This window comes from Rattus rattus, chromosome 6, assembly GCF_011064425.1.
Source record: "Rattus rattus isolate New Zealand chromosome 6, Rrattus_CSIRO_v1, whole genome shotgun sequence".
Lineage (NCBI taxonomy): Eukaryota > Metazoa > Chordata > Mammalia > Rodentia > Muridae > Rattus > Rattus rattus.
Window position 1 is genome coordinate 141,879,296 of NC_046159.1, and position 27,651 is coordinate 141,906,946.

The following is a 27,651-nucleotide window of genomic DNA, read 5'->3' on the forward strand; positions in this document are numbered from 1 at the left end:
TGTGACCAATTATATGGTAAATTTTGGAGAAGGTACCATGAGGTGCTGAGAAGAAGGTATATCCTTTTGTCTTAGGATGAAATGTCCTATAAATATCCGTTAAATCCATTTGGTTCATAACTTCTGTTAGTTTCTCTATGTCTCTGTTTAATTTCTTTCTATTTTTTTTTTGTATTTTCACCCTTTATTTGGAAAACAGGGCAATATTAAGTTTTAGATTTTTAAATGAATTAACATGGTAATAAATTTGGAGAGTAAGTGGTTTTCCAGTTTGGTGGCAGGAGGTGCGAGGTCATCTCCAAAGGAGAAGAGAACACATTCTCAGTGAGCCACCAAGGGTTTGGCTTCCACTCACTGAGGGCAAGCAGTGCAGTCCAGGCTAAGCATCCATGATCTTTGTCACAGCAAATCAGAGTCTCCAATTGTTCAAAGTAATTGTAGGTGCAAGAGAGAAAGCAGCTCCAGACTGACTTATTCCTTGATCTGGATGACTATGAAGTGTCCCCCATTCCTGAGGTGGCAGACATCTTCAGAGTGACTGTTGGAGCAGGGAACCTTTCATGTGCTCCCAGTTGCATAGACACTGGTGAGTGTCAGTCCCGCCAGGCCACCATGTGCTATTCCTCGAAGACCACCTGTACATTTATATAACATTCCTGTCATGGTTCCAGCTGCTACTGTGTTGAGGTCATCTTCTGCACCCCGTGTTTTCTCAATGATAACGCCAAAAGCACTATAGAGCAAAGCCAGGGAACCTAGAGTATTAGCCCAAAGTGCCCCTTGCCTAGTCACCATATTCAAAATCTGTACATTTCTTGGTTTGGACCAGGGCATGCTCTGAGTTTCCTTCAATCCTAAACGAAGCCCGTTCAGTGCCCCAAATGCAGCCCCTGTCATGCGACATCCTCCAATGGTGAAGAAAGCTAGTTCAAATCTGCCTCGGGCTTTATTAGCTCCAGTTGGCAAAATAAACTCATCTGTATCCTGAACGAGATAGCGTGGGTCCACGTTTAAGTAAGGAGACAGGGGGTTCATACCAGTCAGCGGGATGCCGGCCAAATCAGCGTTCGAGTAACCTGCTCCTCCCGCTCTGAAGAAGCCGGCTAACCCACCGGTGGATTTGTTGCTACTTCCTCCGCCACCCTCCATGAGGTCGCAGCAAACAGCGGTGGGTTTCCCACCACCACCTCAGGCCGGGGTCGTGTGCTCGGCCATGGCCCCGACAGCAACAGTGGGAAGACCCGCGTTGCTACTGCCACCTTCACACGCTGACCTTCCGGGCGCCCTCTGTTTAATTTCTGTTTCCATGATCTGTCCATTGATGAGAGTGGGGTGTTGAAATCTCCTACTATTATTGGGTGAGGTGCAAAGTGTGATTTGAGCTTTCATAAAGTTTCTTTTATGAATGTAAGTGCCCTTGCATTTAGAGCATATATATTTAGGATTGAGAGTTCATCTTGGTGGATTTTTCCTTTGATGAATATGAAGTGTCCTTCCTTACCATTTTTAATGACTGTTGGTTAAAAGTCAAATTAGAATGGCTACTCCAGCTTGTTTTTTGGGTCAATTTGTTTGGAAAGTTGTTTTCCAGCCTTTTACTGTGAAGTAGTGTCTGTCTTTGTCTCTGAGGTGTGTTTACTGTATGCAGCAAAATTCTGGTCCTCTTCAGGTATCCAGGTTGTTAGTCTCTGTCTTTTTTTTTTTTTTTTTAATTCTTTTTTTTGAGCTGGGGGACGAACCAGGTTGTTAGTCTCTATGTCTTTTATTGTGGAATTAGTCCATTGATGTTGAGAGATATTAAGAAATAGTGATTATTGCTTCCTGTTATTTTTGTTGTTAGAGGTGGAATTAGGTTTTTGTGTCTCTCTTCTTTTGGTTTTGTTGCAATGACATTACTTTCTTACTTCTTCTATGGTGTAGTTCCCCTCCTTGTTTTGGTGTTTTCCATCTATTATCCTTTGTGGGGCTGGATTTGTAGAAAGGTATTGTGTAAATTTGGCTTGGTCATGAAATATCTTTGTTTTTCCATCCATGTTAATTGAGTTTTGCTGGATAGAATAGCCTGGGCTGTCATTTGTGTTTTCTTAGTGTCTGTATAACATCTGCCCAGGATCTTCTGGTTTTCATAGTCTCTGGTGAGAAGTCTGATGTAATTCTTATAGGTCTACCTTTATATTCTACTTCACCTTTTTCCCTTACTGCTTTTAAAATTCTTTCTTTGTTTTGTGCATTTGTTGTTTTGACTATTATGTGTTGGGAGAAATTCCTTTTCTGGTCCAATCTTTTTGGAGTTCTGTGTGCTCCTTGTATGTATATGGGCATCTCTGTTAGTTTTGTATGCTAAAATAAGACCACCATTGAAATCAAAGTGATTTCATGCATATGTGGGTAGGCAGTGGTGTGTGTGTGTGTGTGTGTGTGTGTGTGTGTGTGTGTGCATGCATAGGGGTATACACTTGCCTAGATGTGTGCACAGTGGAAAGAGGAAGATATTAGATACTCAGCAATATCTCCTTCTTTCTGTTTATTTCCTTCATATGGGGTTTTTCACTGAATTTGGAGTTGTATTGGAGACCAGGAGACCTTACAGATTCTCCTATCTTTCTCTCCCATAATCTTGGGGACAGAGGTATACAACCATGTCTGGCTTTTATGTGGGATTTTAGGGATCTAATTTGGAGGCCATGTGCATATACAACAATTACTTTTACTCAGTGACTGCATCTTGACTCTGAGCTGTTTTATCCTATCTTACTACTTTGTGCACAGTAGACTGGGAAAAATAGGGCTAAATTTTGAAATTTTATCTTAAGAACACATTTTATGGTTAGAGATATAGGAAGTTGGTTGATTGTTTGCCTTGAATGCACAATAAAGGCTCTGCTTTTGATACTTCATCAATGCAAAAAATAAAATGAATTAATTAACAGATTAAGGGTATTTAGGGATGAATATAAAATATTCACTGCTCAAGCATGGCCTCTCTATTGATGCTTGATAAGGTCATCCTCTGCTACATATGAGGTTGGAGCCATGGGTCTGTCCATGTGTACTCTTTCAATGGTGGTTTAGTTCCTGGGAGCTCTGGGAGATCTAGTTAGTTGATACTGTTGTTCTTCCTATGGGGTTGCAAAACCCCTCAGCTACCTCAGCCCTTTCTCTAATTCTTTCATTAGGAATCCTGTTCTCAATTCAACTGTTGGCTGCAAGCAATTGCCTCTGTCAGGCTCTGGCAGAGGATTAAGGATAATTGGGGATGAAAAGAAAATATTCACTGGTGAAGCATGGCCTTCATTTTTAAACTTCTTGACATGGAGTACATCGTGTAAACATATAGATGTTGACATCAGCCTGAACTTGAGCAGTCAGTAAGTTCTCTCTTCTCAGACTGTATATTCAACTCTGTCATTCTTATCTCATGGTTTTGTATACCGCCTTGATAGATGAGCAGAATCAGCAATTCTCTAGCTTTATGATTTTACTGGAATTTGGTTTTTATTGAACAGAGTCACTTTGTACTCATGGTTGTCCAAATTCTGTTTCTGTTCTTGTTTTGTAGTTCAGTGTCACAGACTTAATTGACGCTTCTCAGTAGTGGATACCTTTAGCGAGCAAGGTAGAATATTAATAATGTATCTTATTTTTATGATGACCCTCCATGTCTATTTTAACACCTTTGGGTCTTATTTTAGATATTTTAAAATAGTAATATTTTATAGTAATGTAAGTATATATTCTTTCAAAAATATTATTGAGCTTTATTTCATAGAATATATTCTGATTAGGATTTTTCTACCTTGACCCCTCCAAGATCCTTCAGACCTTATTACCCACTGATATCAATGACCTGTCTTTTTCATTTTAGAATGCAAAAGAATATTAAAAACAAACACAAAACAAAACAAAATAAACAAAACCAACCTAAGCAAACAAATCAGAATAACTTTATCAATCTCTTTCTCTCTTTCACACACACACACACACATACACACATGCACACACACACACACACACACAGAGCAAACACAGACGCACAAAACTTGCCACATAACCTCACTGAGATTGCAGTAGCATGCACAGGTACTCTACAGGTTCATGCAAGACAGGATGTTAGCCATGAGGGAGAAGTAGACATGTGGCTACATCTCTAAGTGAGAGACTATGTGTAATTTATACTCACTTGCAATGGGAACCAGTGTCCTTTAAAGATTCTCAGTGTGTATATAAAATACACTTACAATAAGCCTCACGGCCAGCACTATATATTTTCTTTTAATATAAAAATGCTGGGACGTTCTGTCTGAAATATTTAAAACAACATATTAATGCTATAATTTCTAATTGAATATCAATTGATGAAAGAAAAAGAAATCATAAGAAATAAGTATTAACTGTGAAATAATGTAGAGATGTAACTTCTTTGCTTAAATGGGATTTTTGTCTTTAGTACCCCTACGGGCAGTATATGGAAAGTAAAGAAAACAGGAAGTTAAAAAACACAAAAGATGGAGCCTGGCCTGCAGAGGTGACATTTCAGGTGGGTGATATACATTCTACATGCGCCTTTGTAGAATCCTGTCTCTTGTCACTTGTGTACATGGAAGGAGAAGATGAATATTTAGCTGTATTCAGTATTAGAGTACAAATTAATTAAAAAAAAACTATTGTCTGGCTCAAATACCATTCCTGTCCTTGCATTTTTTAAAAAAAAAAATCTTAGAAGCACTTTAGTTTTGTTAAAAGAAACCCTGACATTTTATGATATTAAATTTTAATGTACTTTTGCTCAATGAACATTTTCTGCTTTTGTTCATTTATGTCAAGCTTAAAAATAACCTAGCCGATCTCATGAAATTTAGTAAGTATTATTACTTAAGTACATAAGTTTTAATTGACTGTCAGAATTCTTTCTCTTCTATGTCAAATAACTGTATAAGAAAAAAATATCCAGTGGGGAAAGTAGTGCCATTGTTAATTGAAAGAAGTCTGCATTCACTCTAATGACTTGATTCAGTACAATAATGGTATCATTGCATTTCTACTCTGGAATAGAGTGTACTTATTAATTTGTTCTGAAAATTACACCAGAACTCATCTTCTAATAAACCAATAATTGTATGTTCTGCATACTATTAAGCATGGTAACTAATAACTTTAAGTAGTGAGTGGTGACACTCAAAAGCTTATATTTAGGTCAATGAAACATGCTACTGATGAGTTTTAGACAATGCTTATTTCTGTAGAAGGATTTATAGCTTATCAGAGTTATATCCACAATATGAATACACAAAATAAGGATATAGTGGCTACCTCCGAGGAGAATAAAACAAAGCTTTAAATTACATCCAGATTCCTGTTTCCTTCATAATAGTTTGTAACTAAGCAGGTATATAAATTTAATCAATTGCTGTTTATTTTTTAAAAACATTTTTTCTTCTTTATTGGATTTTTTTTATTTACAATTCAAATGTTATCCCCTTTCCCAGTTTCCTGTCTATAAGCACCCTATCTGACCCTCCCTACCCCTGCTTCTATGAGGTTGTTCCCCAATCTACCCACCCACCCCTTCTTGTCTCCCCACCCTGACATTCTCCTATACTGGGGCATCCAGCCTTGGCAACATGGGCTTCTCCTCCCATTGATGTCAACCAAGGCCATCCTCTGCTACATATGCAGGTGGAGCCATGGCTCTGTCCATGTGTACTCTTTGCATAGTGCTTTAGTCCCTGGGAGCTCTGGTTGTTTGGTATTGTTGTTCTTATGGGCTTGCAAACCCCTTCAGCTCTTTCAGTTTTTTCTCCTCCAATGGGAACCCCATTTTCAGTTCAATGGTTGGCTGCAAGCTTTCACCTCTGTATTTGTCATGAGAACCTTTCAGGGGATAGATATTTCATTTTTGAAGGATACTAGATGAATAATGGCATAATAGATTCTTAATGATACTTGGTATAAAGTTGGAAAGATATCATTCAAAACAGTTTTGTTCATCTTAACTATATAATTTTTATATTATTATCTGTCTCACAAATACTTAAAAAAAACAATATTTTTGCTTATAAAGAATTCCCATGAATATTGCTTCAACATTTTAAATATCTTTCATGTATTAAATTCTTAAATGTACTTACAGTTTTTATTAAAAACTATTCATTTTAGTACCTGTGCATATATTTTCCCCAGGTTTTCTATGTGGTTTATATATATATATATATATATATATATATATATATATATATATATTATATCTATCTATCTATCTATCATCTATATATATCTTATTCATGCAGATTATATTTTACCAGAGGTGACAGATAATTAAAGAGAAAGACATCAGTGCAATGATTTAAAATACTGAGAACATAATAAATATAATGAAATTGTCTGATGCTAATGGTGCATAATAAAAACAGTAATACAGATAATATGGATGAACTGGTGCACAAATGCACAAATGCCTTGAGGTAGTTATAAGCGAGGCTTCTTTAAAGAATCAGTTATCAGAAAAAGGTACCAGTTATCCACAGATTAGTTTTCCAGTTTAGCGTGCTACTGCCCTTGAGTTTAGATGTTAACTTTTGCTTTTAATCTTTAAGCTCTAATTCTCAATGTGTAGGATGTATGAGCTGAGTCATTCTTTACACAATGTTATGTATAGCGTATGAATCTAGGTAGAAGCATTAATTTTCATTAATTTGCATGCATTGTTATTACTGGATATGTAGGTTAGTTCTGGTTTTACACTAAAAATGTATGAATCACTTACACAAAATCATTATCTGTGTTTATTCTTTCTTAAAGTAAAAGACAGTGGTGACAATAGTTGGCTTATAGCTTATCAGATTCTTAATATTTCTTTCCAAATGCTCTTCAGAAAGTTGATAACTTTCTAAAGCACAATGAAGGGCTCAATTATAGTACCTGAAAAACACTACAGTTTTAACAGCTATCTTGTATATTTCATAAAATCAAACCGAAATTTATTGTCCCTTAGGTGTGACATTAAGTCCATGAAATGTAATTGTATATCTGGTAGTATGGATGTAAATGTCCATATTTCTGAGTGAAGCATATTGTGTATACTGAATAGAGAATTTCTAAAATGATTCAGAATGTAGACAAATTTATGCTTCAATATAAGTAATTTTCTACATCTAATTATTTTATTCTTCTATGTGCATGTTAGTGTGCACGTGTGTGAGTGTATGTGTGTATGTTCACCTGTGCTCACGTGTGTGCATGAAAAGACTAGACTCCAGATGTAAACTTTAGGTATCAGTAGTCCTCAGTGCCAAACACCATGGTTTTTTGTATTTTTATTTTTGTTTTGTTGTTGTTGTTGTTTGAGACAGGGGCTCTCTCAGACCTGGATCTCATCAGTAGATTACATTGTCCAGAAGAAAAAGTTGGGGATATGATGCTCTTCATTGTTCTACCTCTGGTTTTACAAATCCATGCCACTATGCCAGTTTTTCTTTTAAAACATGATTCAATGCCCCACTTGTTTCCTTACTCTATCATTTCCTCTTTCCCTCCCCTCTCTCTTCCTTCTTTCCTTTTTTTATTTCCTTCCTTCTTTCTTTTTTGTTTCTTTTGTCTGTAGCTCTATTTTTCTTTATGTCCCAGAGACTCTGTCTGTCTCTGAATTTCTTTTTCTGTTTTTCTCTTATCTTTATGTCTCTCTGTTTCTCTCTTAAAATACCATTTAATTTCTGAGAAATTTATTTATTCTCAATGGAGAGCCAAAACCTCAGAGGGGTCAAACAAGATAGATGTTCTATATTCTGTAGGAGATCATAATGCCTACCCAGATAACTGTACTCAGCAAAATTTTCAATCACAGTAAATAGATAAAGAAAAACCACATCAAATCAGATACACTCAAACTAATAGAAGAAAAAGTGGGGAAGAGTCTCAAAGACATGGGCAGTGGGGAAATTTTCCTGAACAAAACACCAATGGCTTATGCTCTAAGGTCAATATTTGACAAATGGGAGCTCATAAAACTGCAAAGCTTCTGTAAGGCAAAAGACACTATCATTAAGACAAAACAGCAACCAACAGTTTGGGAAAAGATCTTTACTAATACTACAATTGATAGAGGGCTAATATTTAATATATACAAAGAAATCAAGAAGTTAGACTCCAGAGAGCCAAAAAACTCTTTGAAAAATGGGGTCAGAGTTAAACAAAACATTCTCAGCTAGGGAATATCGAATGGCTGAAAAGCACCTAAAGAAATGTTCAACATCCTTAGTCATCAGGGAAATGCAAATCAAAACAACCCTGAGATTCCACCTCACACCAGTGAGAATGGCTAAGATAAAATCTCAGGTGACAGCAAATGCTGGCGAGGATGTGGAGAAAGAGGAACTTTCCTCCATTGTTGGTGGGATTGCAAACTGGTACAACCACTCTGGAAATCAGTTGGAGGTTCCTCAGAAAATTGAACATTCCAGTACCTGATGACCCAGCTATACCTCTCCTAAGCATATACCCAAAAGATGCTCAAACATACATACTCCACTGTGTTCCTAGCTGCCTTATTTATAATAGCCAGAAGCTGGAAAGAACCCAGATGCTGTTCAACAGAGGAATGGATTCAAAAAATGTGGTACATCTACACAGTGGAGTACTACTCAGCTATCAAAAAATGACTCATGAAATTCATAGGCAAATAGAGTGAAGTGGAAAATATCATCCTGTGTGAGGTGACCCAATCACAGAAAAACACACTTGGTATGCATTCATTGATAAGTGGATATTAGCCCAAAGCTCAAATTACCCAAGATGGAGTCCACAGACCACAGGAAGCTCAGGAAGAAGAATGACCAAAATGTAGATGTTTCATACCTTCTTAAAAGGGAGAAAAATATCCATAGGAGGGGATATGGAACCAAAGTTTAGAGAACCAACTGAAGGAATGGCCATTCACAGCCTGCCCCACATGTGGCCCATATATATAAACAGCCACCAAGACAAGACAAGATAAGTTAAAAAGTGCATGCTGAAAGGGACTGGATATGGATCTCTCCTAAGAGACACATCCAGAACATGTCCAATACAGAGGTGAGTGCTAGCAGCAAACCCTTGAACTGAGAACAGGACCGCCTTGGGAGGAATTAGAGGAAGGATTGAAAGAGTTGAAGGAGCTTGCAACCCCATAAGAACAACAATGCCAACCAACCAGAGCTTCCAGGTACTACGGAAAGGTTATACATTGACTGACCCAGGGCTCCAACTGCATAGGTAGCAGTGAATAGCCTTGTTGAGGCTCCAATGAAAGGGAAGCCCTTGTCCTGCCAAGATTGGACTCCCAGTGCAGGGGAATGCAGGGAGGTGGATTGGTGGAACACCCATATGGGGGAGGGTATAGGGATAGGGGCTAATGGATAGAAAACCAAGAAAGGGAATACCATTTGAAATGTAAGTAAATAAATATATCTAATAAAAAAATACATTGAAATGAAAAAAATATCCTCCAAAGTTTTAGGTATCCTATAGATGCCTTATTGAGTTCTTAACATGTTTTGTTTTGATTTAGATTTCATGTGGAAGTATTAAGGAATAGTCTAGGCTAAGGGCATAAAAGTTAGAACCTAAACTCACTGGACTGTCTAGACATCAATACATTTTTTAATTGCATCATAAAAAAGAAAAATATGGCCTGATAAAATGAAATTCAAACAGTATCTACTTAAAAATCCAGCATGACAGAAATCTGAAAGGAAGATTTCAAACTGTGAATAGGCTAACCACACTGAAGAAACTGAAGAAATAAAGAATTCCATACGAACAAATCAAAGGGAGTGGGGACCCACACAAAAATAACAAAGAAACAAGAACCAGCAAACATTGCTCAGTAATAACTCTTAATGTCAATGGTCTTATTTTCCCAATTAAAAGAAACAGATTAATAGAATAGAGGAAACATGGCACCCATTCCTGTTTCATTGATCAAGTACAGTTTTGTATCGAGGATGCATATAAGGGTAAAGGATAGAAAAAGACATTCCAAAAACATCCTAAAAAGCAAACTGGTGTAGTCATTTCAATAATGTTATGTATTATAAACCAAAACTAATGTAATGGATAGGGAAGGACCCAACAGACTCATCAAAGGAGAAACAGCTGAGAGAATGAGATCATTAACATCTATGTACAAAACATAAGAACACACAAGTTCATAAAAGAAACTCTACTTCAACTTAAATAACAGTGACTTTCACACAGTGATGATGAGCAACTTCAATACTGTTGTCAGCCAGGTAACCCAGACAGAAACTAAGCATAGAAAAACTGAAGCTAAATAATTAACATAATTCAAATAATAGACCTTACAGAACATTTAGAGAGCATTTCACCTGAACACAGAAGAATAGACTTTATTATCAGCAACCAATAGAACTTTCTTCAAAATTGACAACATACTTGGACACAAATACATTTTCAACAATACAAGAAAATGGGAATAATACACCTCATTCACAGATTAAAACTGTGTATTAACAACAGAAGAAACAGCAGGCTTACAAACTCATGAAACTGAACTAATTACCAATGAATGAAAAATGGGTCAAGACAAAAATTAAGAAAAATAAACTTTCTAGAATTTAATGAAAGTGAAAACTGAACATACCCAAAATTAATGGGAAACATGAAAGCAATATTAGAAGCCAAATTCATAACATTAAATGCATACAAAGTAAAACTGATAAGATCTTACACTAGTAACTTAACAGAACATCTGAAAACTCTAGAGCAAAAGGAGAAATAACACCTTAAAGAATAGATGGCAAGAAATATACAGAGATATAAAATAGAAATCTGGTGGAAAAATCAAAGAATCAATAAAATAATGAGTTGGTTTTTTGAGAAATCAGTATGATTTATAAGCCCATAGCCAAATTAACTAAAGAGTGGAGAAGATACATATTTAACAAATTAAAGAGGAAAAGTGGGATGAAAAAGCAGATTTCAAGCCCATATGAGAATTATAAGGACATACTTTAATACCCTGTATTTCTCCAATTGAAACACCCCAAACAGACAAATAATTTTCATATATATATATATATACACATATATATGTATATGTGTGTGTACATATATAATTTAGATTTCATATATATCATATGTAAATGAATTTGTATATATATATGTGTGTGTGTGTGTGTTTGTTTGTATGTGTATTATTTTACCAAATTTAAATTAGATAAGCAATTCTAAAAGACCTATTACTACTAGTGAAATAGAAGGAGTAATTAAAAGGCAAACCAATTTAAACAAACTAAACTAAACTGAAACAAAACAACGCCCATCCACACATCCACCCAAAAAACCCTACAACCCAAGTTCAAATGGTTTTAATGTACAATTTTACCAGATTTCAATGAAGAATTAGTGCTAATACTCCTTAAATTATTCCACAAAATAGAGGCAGAAAGGAAAATTCCTCAATTCTGTTATGAGTCAACAGTTACTCTGATACTCAAACTACATAATGTCCCAACAAAATAATTAAACAAAAAAATGCAATTTTCTATTACAATCATAGATGCAAAATTCTCTATAGAATTAATATAGTAAAAATGGCCATCTTACCAAAGAAAATTTAATGATATATATATATATATACATATATTATATATATAATATAATCAATATAATCAAATTTCCACCACAATTATACAATTATTTGTAGATCTTAATAAACCAATTTTCAACTTTATATGGAGACACATATATCAATTTACCCAAGATAATATTGGGTAATGAAACAATTGAGGTCTCCCTCAATTGAAGTAAATGTTTCTGGATATGTCAGGTAATGCAGACTCACATGATATTTTACTGATACAGGCTCATATCCTGAGACTGACTCCTGCAGTGAGGCTGATACACCTGATGTTTTGCTGAGGCAAGACCCGTTGGAGAATATATAATGCTTGGAGAAAGTAAAAATAGGATGCAGTGGACAATGATGGTACATTTGCTTGCATAGCTAGCTTTGTAATGTCTAAGTGGTCTCACATCTTTATCTTCACTAATCTTTGCTTCATAGAAAGAGAGGTATGGCAATGCTCCTGGTGTCCCATCTTGTTCCGTTTGTTCCAATTCAGTGGAGGCTTGGCAGTTTCTGCTGGATTGTACCATTGCTGCTGATTGATGTTTGGTATTCTGACACTACTAAATTGGACTGCTGGTTTCCTGATGAATAGAGATTGGATTTATCCTAAGGAAATACTTATAAATCAATCCACATACTCTTGTCCTCTTTACTATCTTTTCATCGCTTCCTTTGGCCATTTTATTTTTATTTTTTTATTTATTTAAAGAAATCAGAAATTGCAAGTATGAACTGAAAAAAAAGCTAGCATCTTCAACAATGTTGTTTTGCTTCAACAATGCTGATTAAATTGGATGTCTACATGTAGCTGAGTCCAAGTGGATCCATACTTATTACCTCACACAAAAATCAAATACAAATGGATCCAAGACCATTTGATCTCAACATATGACCAGGTACAATGAATATTATAGAAAGAAACTAGGGAACAGCCTTTCCTTCACTGGCACAGGAAAACATTTTCTGAATGGAACACTATTATAATAAACACTAACAATTAACAAATTAGACCTCATTATACTGACAAGCTTCTGTATTGCAATGGGCATAATCACTTGGACAAAGTGGCATGTTATGTAATGAGAAAAATGTTTTAACATCCACTTGAAGGCTGATATCCAAAATATATAAAGAAGTAAAAAACCTGAACTTTGAGTCAACAACTCAATTAAAAATGGTTTACAAATACAGAGAATTTCCAATAGAGGAAACTCAAATGGCTGAGAAAACTATTGAAATATTCAACATCCTTGGTAATCAGGGAAATGTGAATTTAAATTACTTTGAAATTTCATTGTCTATTCATCAAGACTGCAAAAAGCAATAAATGAAATGACAACTCCTACTGGTGAGATTGCTGTTGGGTGTGCAAACTTGTACAGCCACTATGGAAATCAGTGTGATATTTCCCTCAGAAATCTGGGAATCAGTGCAGCTCAACATCCAGCTATACCCAAAGGATCCTTCATCCTACCACAGAGGCATCCAACTACGTTAATTGCTGTTTTATTTATAATACCTGGAAATAGAAACATCCTAGATATCCATTAGTAAATAAAAGGATAAAGAATATATTGTATATTTACACAATAAAATATTACTCTGCCATTAAAAAATGAAATCATAAAATTCACACATGTGAAGTGAAAATTTCTGGTTTCTTTATGAAATCAGTTGTGTTACATGGTATTTTCCTGGAAGCTGTCTTATGAGAGGGACTGCAATATTTTGCTGAAAACAGACACTTGAGAGGGCACATGATGGTTAAAAAGAATATAAATGCAACTCCACAAACAGTGAAAGGGTGCTCTTTCATTGCTGTTTTGCCAGTCTTTGATGCTCTTCATGATCTTCACTTCATTCATTGAAATGTACAAAAGAAAGTCTGTGGTATTCCAACTGATTCTGACCACTTATTCACATTTAGTGTTTACCATTGAACTGAGTTGCTATTGATCCTGACAATGAAGAGTGGAATAACCCCAAGGAACTACTTCTAAACAGGTCCATGACACTTTTATTACCTTTCTCTACTTCTGGTCAGTGAGTTAGAAGGGAAGTTGAAACATTTAAGAACCCTAAATAAAAGTAGGTTTTGAAAAAATTCTAAGCTCCATTTAGATGGAGCTAGTAAAAATCATGCTGGGTGACTGCCCAAAACAAATATGGCTCATTCTCACCTATTTGTGGATGTTAGCTGTTACCTCAAGGTTAAGGAAGCTATGATGTGTATAACCACACTTTAGGTATAGAGTAAAGAACTAGAGGGAAGCAATGCCTCTCTAAGAAGAGGAAACAATAGATAGTTATAAACAGACAAGCGGCCAAATGGAATGGGAAGACCAAACATAGAGAGGAGTGCCAAGGGGAAGCGAGGGATGGAATGGAGAGAGGGACACCTAAAACTAAGGACCACTTGAGTTCTAAGAAAATCTTACTTAATCCAATAGAAGCTTTCTGAAATATATACATGCATGGAGTTGATCTAAATGAAATTGTCAAGTAACCAGGAAAACAGAACCCCAATTGGAAATCTCTCATTACCAAATGAGGGTTCCAGTACTGGGAATGGATGACATAATTGAGTTATAAGCGATTGGGTCTCATGAGACTCACCCAATGATCCAGGCTGCTGTGGAGGTTACTTGTTGCTCTCTACAAACTGACAACAAGGCCCTGTTGTTGAAAAAATACCCGTAGAGCTCATTGAACATGAAGATATTGAGCTAGTGACTATATCCTTCACCCTGCAAACTAATGTTGGTGGTATTGTAAGATACTCTGCATGCCACGAAAGGAGAAAGGTAAATTCTAACAGACACAAACCTTTTTTTTTTAATTTATTTATTTTATGTATGTGAGTACACTGTAGCTGTCTTCAGACACCAGAAGAGGGCATCAGATCCCATTACAGATGGTTGTGAGTCACCATGTGGTTGCTGGGAATTGAACTCAGGACCTCTGGAAGAGCAGTCAGTGCTCTTAACTGCTGAGCCATCTCTCCAGCACACAATACAAACCTTTTAATCTGAAGTGGTAGCCTGCCTGCAAAATATGCGGGTGCAATAGTGACACAAAGGTTGTGGGAATAACGGGTACATATGCATTCTATGAGATGGGACCCATACTTGATACTGCTAGGGTTTCCAGAAACCAAAGACAACCTAGGGCAGAAGCTTAGGACAACGCAAAACACTACTGTTATACTAAAGGAATGTAGCAGTAAAATGACTACTAGTGACATTCTCCTATACTCATAAGTGCCTTTTAAAGGCATCATTAGAGAAGCTTCCTCCGACAATAGATGGGAACAAATACAGAATCCCACAATCAATGTGCAGAGAGTATTTGGATATCTCCATCAAATTCCTTCCCTAAAGTCTCCGAGAACTCTTTGAAAGAGAAGGCAGAAAGACTATAAGGGGCTTCACAGGGCCTGCACATTGTTTGCAATAGATTGGATCCTACAGCTGAGATTCTACTGTATCTAACCCAGAAGGTAGATCCAATTGGAAACCATTTGCAGTCTCAGTCAGTGGGGAATCAAACTACTTTTAAGGGTAGAACCTATGCCCAGCAGGAGAATTTCTACACAAAATGAACACAATACCATCATTGATGGTGATGGTGTCTTATAAAGTGTCAGAGCAAAATAACTTTACAGGTCTTTCACATATATAGTATATGCAAATTTGCTTTTTTACAGAACTCCTAGAAGGGAAACTATATGTATCTTCATAGCTGTATGTGTCTTTTGTGCCTTTGGTTCTTTGCTGTATTTGTTTGCTTTGTCCTATTACATTTTTTCCTACTATATCTACTTTCTGTCTGTGAATAATAGTACTCCAGTGATATGCTGTGGAGCACATTTTGAATGTCTTCAACAACAGCATTTTTTGCTTCACTCTCAAAGGCCTGCCACTATTTCTAACAAACTCAGAGGTTTATCATAATTCGGGCAGATTATCAGCTGGGAAGCAGTTTTGATCACCAGGGAACATGTGACAATATCCTGAGACGGTATGGTTATCTAGACTATTATAATATTTTTGTATCATAAGGATGCTCCTCATAACCCTTCAGTGAAAAATATCACTCCCTACAAAAGACAGTTATTGTACTCAAGTTGCTTATAGTGCTGCTATGGCTTTAGGCAATAACTGTGTTATAAGAAACATTTTTAAAATGTATTATTTGAGAATTTCATATGTGCATAAAATATTCTTTGATCAAATCTACTTTCCACTTCCTCTAAAAATCCTCCAAGAAAAACAAGATTTCAATTTTTTCTCATTAGTTAATATAATTTTTTCATCTAGTGACTCTTTTTCTATAGTTAGTCATCTACCATTTCAGGACTTTCCCACACATGGACTGTGACTCTCTGTCTCTCTGTCTCTCTGTCTCTCTGTCTCTGTCTCTCTCTCTCTCTCTCTCTCTCTCTCTCTCTCAAACACACACAGATACACACATACACAGAGACACACACACACACACAGAGACACATGCTCACCTAAGCACACACACACTTCAACATTTTTCTCAGATTTTTAAATGTTTATCTCAGAAGTGTTGTTCTCCAGGACCCTGTTTAGAGGAATTAGAGGAAGTTTTAAAGAGCTGAAGGGACTTGCAACCCCCTAAGAACAACAGTGACAACCAACCAGAGTTTCCAGGTACTAAACCACTACTGAAAGACTATACATGTACTGACCCAGGGCTCCAATTGCATATGTAGCAGAGAATAACCTTGTTGGGATACCAGTGGAAGGGGAAGCCCTTGGTTCTGCCAAGGTTAGACCCCCAGTGCAGGAGAATATGGGGGGGTTGCAATAAGGGGGATGTACAGGCAGAATACCCGTATGGGGGAGGGGAAGGGAGAGGGTCGAGAATGTGGACTTATGGACAGGAAACTGGGAAGGGGAATAACGTTTGAAATTTAAGTAAAGAAATATATCTAATAAAAAATTTTAAAAAATTGTATTTTCTCAATCAATCATCCTCTACTGAGAGAATAAAATCATATATTCAACATAAATTCTGTTTCGGCAAAGTATCTGTGAAAAAACAGAGAGAAGTGATACATTAAAAATGAGTGATAAATTTAATCTGTATCCAGATTGCTTGATGTTACGATGGTAGAACTATGATGACGATTAAACTAACATTAGATTCAAAGATTACCAAGAATCATCCAGCATTATCAAGAGAGTGTGCTTTAGCTAAGTGGACAGAACTGAAACTAGACAATAATCTAGAAGGCAAATGATTTAAGAACATTTATCTATCATCTATCTATCTATCTATCTATCTATCTATCTATCTATCTATCTATCTATCTATCTATCATCTATGTATCTATCTATTTATTTCTCTATCATCTATCTTCATCATTATCATCTATATATCTATACTCTACTTATTTATCTATCATCTATCTCTCTATCTATGCACATATATGCACATATAATTAGAGAAATAGACCATGTTTTTAAAGACAGCAAGGAGAATGTGCACATGTGAGGGTTTGAAGGGAGGAAAGGGAAAGCATGAATGGTATATTTATAATTTTTTTAAAAATCAAAAACATGTTTTTATGTCTCCAAGTACTACTTATGCTTATGTAGAGGGTATATTTTTATGACAAAAGTGTCTGCTTTATAAATTGGAAGCTATTCTGCAGTGTTGTTGGATACTGTGTAGAGCCCACTGGGGAGTGTTTGGGTACTGAGACAGAGAAATTCAATTTATTTTTTGCTTTGCCTTCAAATTGAAATTTAGTTCTTTTGCATTTCTTTTCAAAAATATATTATTGGAAATTAGTCTCCAATGTACAGTGTCACTATCTGCTTAAACTCACTGACCGAAGCACTGTCAATTGATTCTTAGAGTAAAAATTACACATGTGTCTCGCTGCAAGTGAACCTAGATTTAAGAGAAGTTGCATCAGTAATTATAAAGCCACTATCAGGAATATTGTATGCACACTCTCATTGAAGAGCAGGACTTATTCCTAATTATTTTAATAGATGTAAACATTTCTAATGACTTGCATTTTATGATTATTTTCAGAAAAATAAAACATAGTTGTAAATAAAAGTAAATAAGCAAACAGTACTCATGGAAATGTTCATGCAATTAGAAATTATACTTTGGATCAGGGAATCACATACTTAACTCTTCTGGAAAAATATCTAACAGAAACGATTGAGGACATTTTTTCCCATTCTGTAGACTTACTTTTCAGTTGACTGTACAGAAGGTTTAGTTTCACGTTCTCCCACCCCTCTCTCTCCCTCTCTCTCTCTCTCTCTCTCTCTCTCTCTCTCTCTCTCTCTCTCTCTCTCTCGTCTCAATACCTGTGCTATTAGAATTCTATCATTTTTGTTTCTTAACAGGAGCAGGAGTTCTGTTTCTATGCCACTGAGTTCAAGCACAGTGCCTCCTTCTCCTTTCTCAAGCTCACGGTGTGGTATGACTCCAAAGCTTTCACGTTCATTCTCCTGCACTTAACCAACCAATATTTGTTAAAGATGCTGTCTTTTTCTTACGGCCTCTGCTGCAAATTGGGTGGAAACAAGGGACATTGTCTGTTTTTAGTTCCTTTCTATTGATCAGGCTGCCTAATTTTATGTCAGCTGATTTATATTGTTATATCTCTGTAGAATAAGTTGAAATCAGTGATGGCAAAATCTCTATTGTTTTTGTTATGTTTATTGAATGTGACTGCTTCAAATATCCTGGTTCTTTTGTGTTTCTGTATACATTTTAAGCTTTTTAAAAAATTCTCTAGGTAAATTGAATTGGTACTTTTTATGGCCATTACTCTGAATCTGTATATTGCTTTGAATAGGATGATCTTACCCTAACATTAATTCTATCAACCCATGAGCACGGGAGGTTTTACCATCTTCTGTTAGATTCTTGAATTTCTTTCTTAGCTGTCTTAAAGTTTTCACTGGTGTAGTAGTCAAAAATATAAATATAGTAAAGTATAATTTTTGCTATGAATTTTCTAATAATCAATAAAAGACTAATAATATGATGGCTAATAAGAAACTCTCTGCTTACCATATGACACTTCCTTACTGTTTCAAAAATAACACTTTCCTACTCAGTTTAGAAAATCAATGGGATACAGAAACTTGTAAGCACAGGCGTAAGTATTTTACCTGACACCAAAATAAAATAAATCAAACTGACCCAATCAGAATGCTATATTTCTATACCACCAACTCATGGTTCAACCAGAAAGTAAAACTTGAATTCAGATTCCCTCTCAATTCTTCTGTGAACTAACAAGATTGATTTTATGTATGTTAGCCACTTTAACACATTGTATAATTTTCTATATTTGGTTTATTATACAATGTGCATATATTCATATAATAGACTTCTTAACACAAAATATAAGGCTATTACAAGATGTTTAGTTACAAGAAATTTTATGCAGGACAGATTTTCTTCTTTTTTCAAAACAATATTCGTGTAATAAATATCCTAAAAGCACTCTTTTAAAAAGATGCACAAGTCAGTCTTCTAAGATTCTGACAACCTTGTCACCTGCTTTGTTTCTGGAGAAGGGTAAAGGGAAAGAAAAAATATTCAGTTGAATTTGAGGAGCAGCAACATTGGAGCAACCATTTTAAGCCTCTGGGTTCCTCTAATCTGTAAGGGTAAAGGTTCTACCTTGAGGAGTAAGAGTTTAAATTTTTTCCTGACAAAGGACAAAGAGTAGGATCAACAGCACCAACTGAGGTTTAACACAGAAAATGAGGCCAGGTTTCTCCTTTCAAATATGCAAATCTTACATTAAAATGTTTATAAATCATAGTTGGTTTTCCTCTTGATTCAGCCTTTACGCCTCCTGTAATAGAAGCCCCAGGAACCCAAAAATCCTTTGCATCACTAATCAGCTACACAATCCAGCTGTCCCTTCCAAACAGAATCAGATTACTAATGGACTAGACTGGAAGCTATCCCAAGGACCAGGAAGCAGGAACTATGCTCTCAGGAAGAACGGATTCTGCGGATACCACCAGGCAAAGAGCTGAATACTGGCACAGGACGACTTGCACACCCTGTTCACAGTGCAGATTCTGACCAGCACGTACGGGAGAATCTTGGAACATCAGTCTTCCTCGTTGATACTGCATGTGTGTACTCATATTAATCGTGAATAAGGTAAATATCATTCCCATGATAACAAGAGTAAAGATGAAGTTGAGCGTAGTAACCTGCAGCAGGCAGCAGTCCTGGTCAGGTTTGGTATGAACATCTTGATATTGAATGGGCCAGTTGCAACCGTTCCATAAACTTGCTCTTTAATCTAGGGGACTATTTCTTGCACTTGATCTTAGCCAAAAGGTCGAGAAGCGATGAGGACTATTTTTTGAACTTGAAGTTGAATTCCCACATTAGATCTTGTGTGTTCCCAACAATCTTTCCAAAGTAAGCATTTGGAATTTTTCAGTGTGCCGGGGGTGCTTTCAAGAATGACTGGAATCTTGGAGATTGGAGCAGCAAACGGTTCATACATATGATACAGAGATGAGATCACACATGCCTGGAGACAGCGCAGCTTCTACACGGATTCTGGTCGCAGCTGCAAAGGTAGAGAAGCATGTAGAGTGTCATGCCTTTGGCCAAAAGGCACAGTGCAAGTTCAGGTCCAAGCATTCCTATAAATCAGGGAAAAATTCACAATGTCCGCAGGACGGATATAGGAATCCAGCAGCAGGCAAATATCAATCGGATACTCTTCGCTGACAGCCCCATCCAGGTCTTCTTTATGTTCCTTGATTTTCTTGTTTTTGGAGACAGATCTTTCCTGAGTGTTTTCCTCCTGGGTATCCATCTCCTCACAGCTGTCCATGATGTCACATGGTTCACCCACCCCAGAAAGAGCCTCCTCATCAGGAGCCTGGGGTGCTTCCAAGCCACAAAGTGATTTTACTTCCTGTTGAACAGAGTTGGCCACCGCTTTCTTGACCAGTCCAGACCTCACAACCACTGGATCCGAGCTGGCATAGTCTACCACAGTCACTCAGCCCGAGCAGGCGAGATGGGCCCAGAACTGGAGTCGCCTTCCTCTCGTGGACATGCTGGCAGTGTCCAGACAAGACTCGCCTAGCTGTTTGGGCCTGGTTTTCATAAGAGCTGGTTTCTGAAGCTGCAGGGTACCTCCACCACGCTCCGTGGCGGCGGCTACAGGACATATTTTCAATGTGAAAATTAATGGTTTCTAGCCTGAAAATGCAGTCTGCTTACAACTAGCAGGATTAAGAGTGCATATTTTATATGCAATGTACTAAGAATTTGTTTTATATGCAGGTATTTTACAAAACATATCTACTAGTCTACGAACTAGTAATTTTAATGATTATGTTTGAGGTAATGTTACAAATGACCTTTAACATCTTATTTCCTTTGTTTTGAAAATCTCCCTAAAAACTTGCAGCCATCTTTAAAGTATTTAGTACAAAACTGGCCCTACCTAGATTAGAAATAGTATTACTGTGATTTTCATCAAACACACTGATTTAGAATACAGTTTGAAAAATTTTAAAGTAATTTAAATTCTGTCTTTCACTGTCATTCACTCATGTTTCTCCTCCTTGTAAAGGGATCAGCTGGACTTTATTACTGATGAAGTAAGACTAAAATAGATTTTATAGAATGCTCCTTTTCCTTCTTTATATCCAGAGTAAAAATTCTTTGCCATTGGAAAACGTTTTGCATTTGTGTAAATTCCTTTCTTTATCAATTCAGTAGTAAGTCTAGTTCATTGTTTTGTTTCTATCATTTAAAACTATATTTCTATCATTTAAATCTATATTATCTACTTTTAAATATGTTACATAAGGAATAAACACAAAAGATAGAGAAATTAAACTATTTTTTACATACATGAGAAATCAATCAATATGTCATGGACATTTTATAAACTAAATAAGGCATTTGTGATATTTGGATGTCCCACTAAAATAAGAAATGTGTCAGACCAAGAGTCTGTCAGAATTGAGAAACAACCGGAGGAATCTATGCTCATGTGAAGTCCCTTGGGGCACAATTAGGGGCAAAACCTCTGTCCTTTTTTGAACATCCTGAACAATCATTGCCTTTTTCTTCTGAGTCAGACCTGCTTTATTTGCTACCTAATTATTAGGGGACATCTTAGTTACTAGCCACTTGCCCGTACTCATCAACATTCACTTACTTTACCCTTACTTACAAACTGTTCTTCTGAATTCTCTGCTGTCATATTTGACACCAAGAAGCAGCTGTCAGCAATGATGACTTGTCAGAATTGTTCTTGGAATAGCAGAAAGAGAACTTACAATGTTCTTTTGTGACCATCCTACCAATGAATGAGTGCTCTCCCGATGTTAGATTACAGAAATAAAGGACTAAAACACTCTCATTAGGAAATAGGGATTTGAAACTGTCATCCTTCTTTAAGTCATTTGCGACAGTTAACAACCTGCTATACAGATAGAGCCCACATAGGTATAACAGGTCAAGCATACTTAATTAATTGATTTAACAGAAGTAAAATACAATGGGATTTGTCCCTGATCTTTTATTACTATTGCCTTTGTACAGAAATTTCACCGGAGTGGTCAATATACCAACAGTATATATTTTTCATTTGAATTCATGAATACTAATTTCTAAAACATTTTTATTATTTAGTAGAAGAGATTTCCTAGCCTAATTTATTCTACAAAGCTATTTCCTTGTGTTTCACTTCTGAATAGAAAGAGCCCATTGTTGTGGAGAACAGACGTTAATTAATCATCTTTGAACAGGTTTTCATTGTGTAGCTTGATATCGGTTGAAAAGCACAAGTAGAGTCCAGGTAGGGTGAGAATGAACAACACAAACAATGTGTACTGTTTATGCCACTACTGAATACATACAAAACTCATCCGAAGGGTTCCGTCTGTTTTCTGTTGGTAACATTTCATGGTTGATTAAAGCTGTCAGAACATTATTCAAATTAAATGCTGAGGCAGATCATTTAGCAATAGAGAAGCATGTTCAGTCAACCAACACTGTAGCAGAAGGCAAGAGTGCTAATTATCTGAGACCCTACTAAAGCATAGCAATGTTGCTTTATTTTAAAGTACCAATAGTAAATTTATGTATGTATATTTTTAAGATTTAAAATGTCATATTAGCTTTAATTTAATGTTTAAAATTTTAGTGTCAGAATGGAGTAAGAGAGAGTTATGTCTTTGGATGATTCCTGAATTATGAAAATAAAAATAATTTAGCAAGTAAGATAGCAAACTTAATCTCACTGAGTTACTTCATCATGAGAGAAATACAAATCACAAATTCTTAGTAGATTCTTAAATTTTATTTTCTCTTAAAAACTATGTGTGGTTGCATGATAAGAAGCTCTAAAGTTTTTATCCATCATTCACATATTTAAAAGAATATAATATTAAAATGAATTGTTTTATAGATTCTTATTCTTGAGCCTGCAGTACACTATGATTAAGTAGACACTTTATATTTTCATGACACTGAGTACTGTATGAATATGACAGAACTTCAGACTGCCCCACATGCTCGTTTTCATTCTTACTTATAGCCCTCTCATACACCACCACCTCATCTCCCCATACCTGATTTACATCCCTGTTGCCTTCCTCATCTCATTTCCTACCCACTTCCTTCTTTCCATCCATCACCTCTGACTATTTAATCTCTCCTTCTGAGTGCGACTCATGCATTCTCCCTTGGGATCTTCTTGTGACCCAGTATCTTTGGGTCTGTGGATTAGAGCCTGGCTGTCCTGCACTTTATAGCTAATGTCCACTTATAAGAGAGTTCATACAATTCGTGTCTCTTCGGTTCTGGGTTACCTCAGTCAGGATGATATTCTCAAATTCCATCCATTTGCCTGCAAAACTCATGATGTCTTTGTAATAGTTGAATAGTATTACACTGTTGAGATGTTATATTTTCTTTATCCATTCTTTAGTTGAGGGACATTTATATTGTTTTCAGTTTCTGGCCATGATGAATAAAGATATTTTCACCATCATAGTTTTCACTCTGTCCTCTAAAATCCAAACTTCTAAGGAGGTTGTCTCAACCTAAGGGTTTTTATTACCGTGAAGAGACACCATGACTATGGCAACACTTACAAAGGAAAACATTTAGATGGGACTGGACAGTTTCGGAGGTTTAGTTCATTATCATCGTGGTGAGAAGTGTGGCAGTGTTCAGAGAGACATGGTACTAGAGAAGGAGCTGAGAGTTCTACATTCAAAGGAAGCAGGAAAATATCTGGCTTGTGTTTCTGAGACCTCAAAGCCTACCCCTTGTTTACATACCTCCTCCAACAAAGCCACACCTCCAGGGCCACAGCTCCTAATAGTGACATTCCCTGTAGACCCATAGGTGCCATTTTCTTTCAAACCACTATAGATGTTAAGTGAATTAGATGTAGCTAGACAAGGCAAGGATTCTTTGGCAAATGAAAAAAGTTGTTCTTTTTCATCTTAAGGGGGTTGTTTGCTATCTTTATATGCTAGCCTGGCTCTATCCTAAGAATTAGAAATGTGAGGTACACAGGAACTGTGGGTCCTGTTGTGCTAAATTTAATCTTGTCTCCAGAATCCCCAATGGCTTTCTTCTAATGTCTTAAAATATTCAAGATTTCGAATAGTATTCTATACATTTGGTAATATACCGTTTCCATTTACTTCATTTTTTAAATAGTTGTAAAAAAAAAAACATGTTGCTTCTCAAAGAAGTTGCTTGAAAAGTATCTATTATATTTTAGAAAATTTACAAGTTTAAACAATTTCCAAATAGAGGGGAAAAATTAAAATGTATGATAAAACAATATTGGTTATAATAATTTGCATTCTTTTGAAGATGCCTATTTGCTGACCTTGTAAGTTTTGTTCTGGATGGGGTGTTTGGCAGGATATTTATTTATGTATTTATTTTGCACATGTCTGGAGTGTTTGGTACTGATTAGATAGCTCTTTTAATAGGCAGCTGCACTCTTGTTAGGGTGATGTTTAAAATAGCAGAATTATCATAAATGTCCATGTTCCAGGTGACGATGAATGTGTATGCAACGAGATAAAATAAGCAATTTTGCAGTTTATTCTAAACTTTTCAAGGGGACATCTGAAGGGTACTTTTTATTTTGGTGACCTGAAATTGTTGAGATAAAAGTAAATTCAAACAAATTTAGTAGAAGCTAATCCCCATTTGCTCATCCATATATTTTGCACACATTATTTCCAAAATTTTGCATTATGTTTGGGATTATCTCCTTTCTCCTCTGAGAGTGAGGTGCTGCATAAGGGGGTCTGTGCTTGGACCTTACCTCAAGGTGATTAAGAAGTCATGTCAACACAGGAGTGGATTTTAGTTTACTCTTAAGGAAAAATCATTTCTGTAGTCACAGATTAGGCAGCCTTCCCTTCACTAGCAGTCATTACTGCCTGCTAATGTTTTCCCTGTCCTTAAAAAGACTCAATGCCAAAATCATTTTATCTTTCACGGATTCCTAAGCATTTTCTAAACGATCATATGATACGTCATGTCATCTGTTGTTTTTATAATACTCTTTCTTGAACTTTGTGACAAGGCATGTAAATTAGTTTAATGAGTTTACTTCAGATTTTGTGAGACTTTTGAAATTTGCAACTTGATCTCTTTATTTTTCTCTTACAACTATGTACATTTGTATATGTCTATTATGTAATTACATAAAATAATACATACAGTTCTGGTTTCCCAATCTTATAGTATTTGTATTGTATCATGAATTTGTTTAGGAATGGAGAGTTCTGTGTTTGATTTTAGTCGTCAGTGAGAAATTTTTTACTTAGTACTCCCCTCACAGAAAATTTTCTGAAGATCTGAGATATTAACATAATATACTTACTTTTAGTTCAAGTATAAAAAGTTTAGTAAAATTGGTGACATTTGTTCTAAACCATATGAACCAAACTATTAAATAGTAAATGTATTCTGCCTGTGATGGAGAATTTGCACATGGCGGCTTAAGCAAACTAGGTATTTCTTATTGTATAGAACTAGATGTTAAAATGATTCGTGATTTAGGTTTAAATTATGTACTCTCTGCTTTATGTTTACTAAGTTGATGTTGAAGAATGAAATATTATGGTTGTTTTAGATACATCAAGGTTTATTTTTAAAATATTTAGTGTGTGTGTGTGTGTGTGTCTGTGTATCCATGTGCCTGTCCATATGTTCCAGTGTATGAAAAGAGACAAGAGGACAACCTACATAGATTTTTATTATTTTTATTGGATATTTTATTTGTTTACATTTCAAATATTATCCCATTTTCCAGTTTTCTCTCCACAACCCTCCTATCCCACCCCCTCCCACTGTTTCTATGAAGGTGCTATCCCAATCACCCACCTACTCCCACCTCACTACCCTGGCATTCCCCTATACTGGGGCATTGAGCCTTTACAGGATCAAGAGCCACCCTGTTTCGCTTCTTAAGTTCTTCCCCTAACTCCTCCATTGGGGTCCCAGCACTCAGTCTAATGGTTGGCTGCAAGCATCCATGTCTGCTTTTGTCAGACTCTGGCAGAGCCTCTCAGGGAATAGTTATATTAGGCTCCTGACAGCAAGTACTTCTTGGCATTAGCAATAGTGTCTGGGTTTGGGGTCTGCATATGAGATGGATCCCCAGGTAGGGCAGCCTCTGTATGACCTTTTCTTTAGTCTCTGCTCCACACTTTCTCCCTGCATTTCCTTTAGACAGGAGTAATTCTGAGTTAAAATTTTAGAAATAAGTGGGTGGCCCCATCACTTAGTAAGGAGCCTTGCCTAAGCTCTGGATCTTGGGAGGGATGCCCTTGAAACCCTCCATTACTGATGTTAATATTATGGTTAGAGTTAAGTATGACTGGGTTCATGGAAAATCCCCAGCCAGCTGCAGAAGACTAATACAAATTTGGTAGTCATGATGAATAATGATATGATAAAGTTCGGACCTTCCTGAGAAATACAGCTGATGTCAAGATACCCAATGTGATGAACTGTAACCTTTCTGAAAAGCCACCATCCTGCTGACTAATAATATGACAAACCTGTGACCTTTCTGACATCCAGTTGACATCAGCTGACCACATGAATACTGTGTCCTTAGCCTGTGGAAATGTTTCCCCTTCCCTCTGTTACTCCTGTTATGGTATAAATTCAGCCTGGGGAAAAAAAATAATATTGTCGCCTTGGTCAGACTCTTGTCTTGGCGTCCTTCTTTGTGTCTCTTGTTCCACATTCTCTTCCAGGTACCCTCAGCACCCTCGCGGACAAATGGCACCCAGTGTGCAGCTGTTTGGAGGTCTCCTGGAGGAGAACGTCATCCCCTATGAATAGACAGGCCTGTCTTCCTTCTTCGTTAGAGCCTTTGCTCCCCCTGCTTCTGCAACCATGGACTGCCCGACCTTGGACCAGAAGCTTGATGTGTTTCTCCCCGTATGACGCAGATGGGACAAGCATTCTACAGTCACCTTTTGTGACAGGACTCAGAGGAGTCATTCAAGACATGAAGAATAGGGTTAAGAAAAAGATTTAAAGAAATTCTTATACTTTGAAGGAAATATGTGTCCACAGTTCCTCCAGGAGGGAACAATTGATACAAAAGACAGTGCAGAGTTCGTGATTGTTTTATGGACCAGCTCACCTGTTGCTGAAATCTGCCCTCTGTAATGAATAAAAGTTGTGTGCTTTTTGGTTTTGAGGTTGCCTCTCCCTGTGTGGATGAACAACCCTACATATGTGGATTAAAAACCTTATACACTCATGCTATTGCAGCAGCCACTTTGTCAATCTGTGCTCTGTGGGTTGCGCTCCTGAGGTAATGCCACTATGGGGTCTTACAACATTTTGGTGCACTGGCCGGGAATTCCATTCTCCCAAGACCACAATTGGCCAAGAGATCAGAGGTAAGCTCGAGCAAATCTGTGTTCTATGTTCTGTGTTCTGGGTTACTTTCTGTTTTGTCT

The 27,651-nt window shown here is 36.5% G+C and overlaps 1 protein-coding gene and 1 pseudogene across 1 annotated transcript; both read right to left on the bottom strand.

The window, feature by feature from the left end:
- Nucleotides 1-161: 161 nt before the first annotated feature.
- LOC116902999 (mitochondrial import inner membrane translocase subunit Tim23-like) lies at nucleotides 162-1,279 on the bottom strand. Its single transcript, XM_032905312.1, has one exon. The coding sequence runs from the start codon at nucleotides 1,147-1,149 to the stop codon at nucleotides 559-561; it is 591 nt and encodes a 196-aa protein (XP_032761203.1). The 5' UTR covers nucleotides 1,150-1,279; the 3' UTR covers nucleotides 162-558.
- Nucleotides 1,280-19,628: 18,349 nt separating this feature from the next.
- Nucleotides 19,629-20,735, bottom strand: LOC116903000 (annotated as a pseudogene).
- Between the last annotated feature and the right edge of the window lie 6,916 nt (nucleotides 20,736-27,651).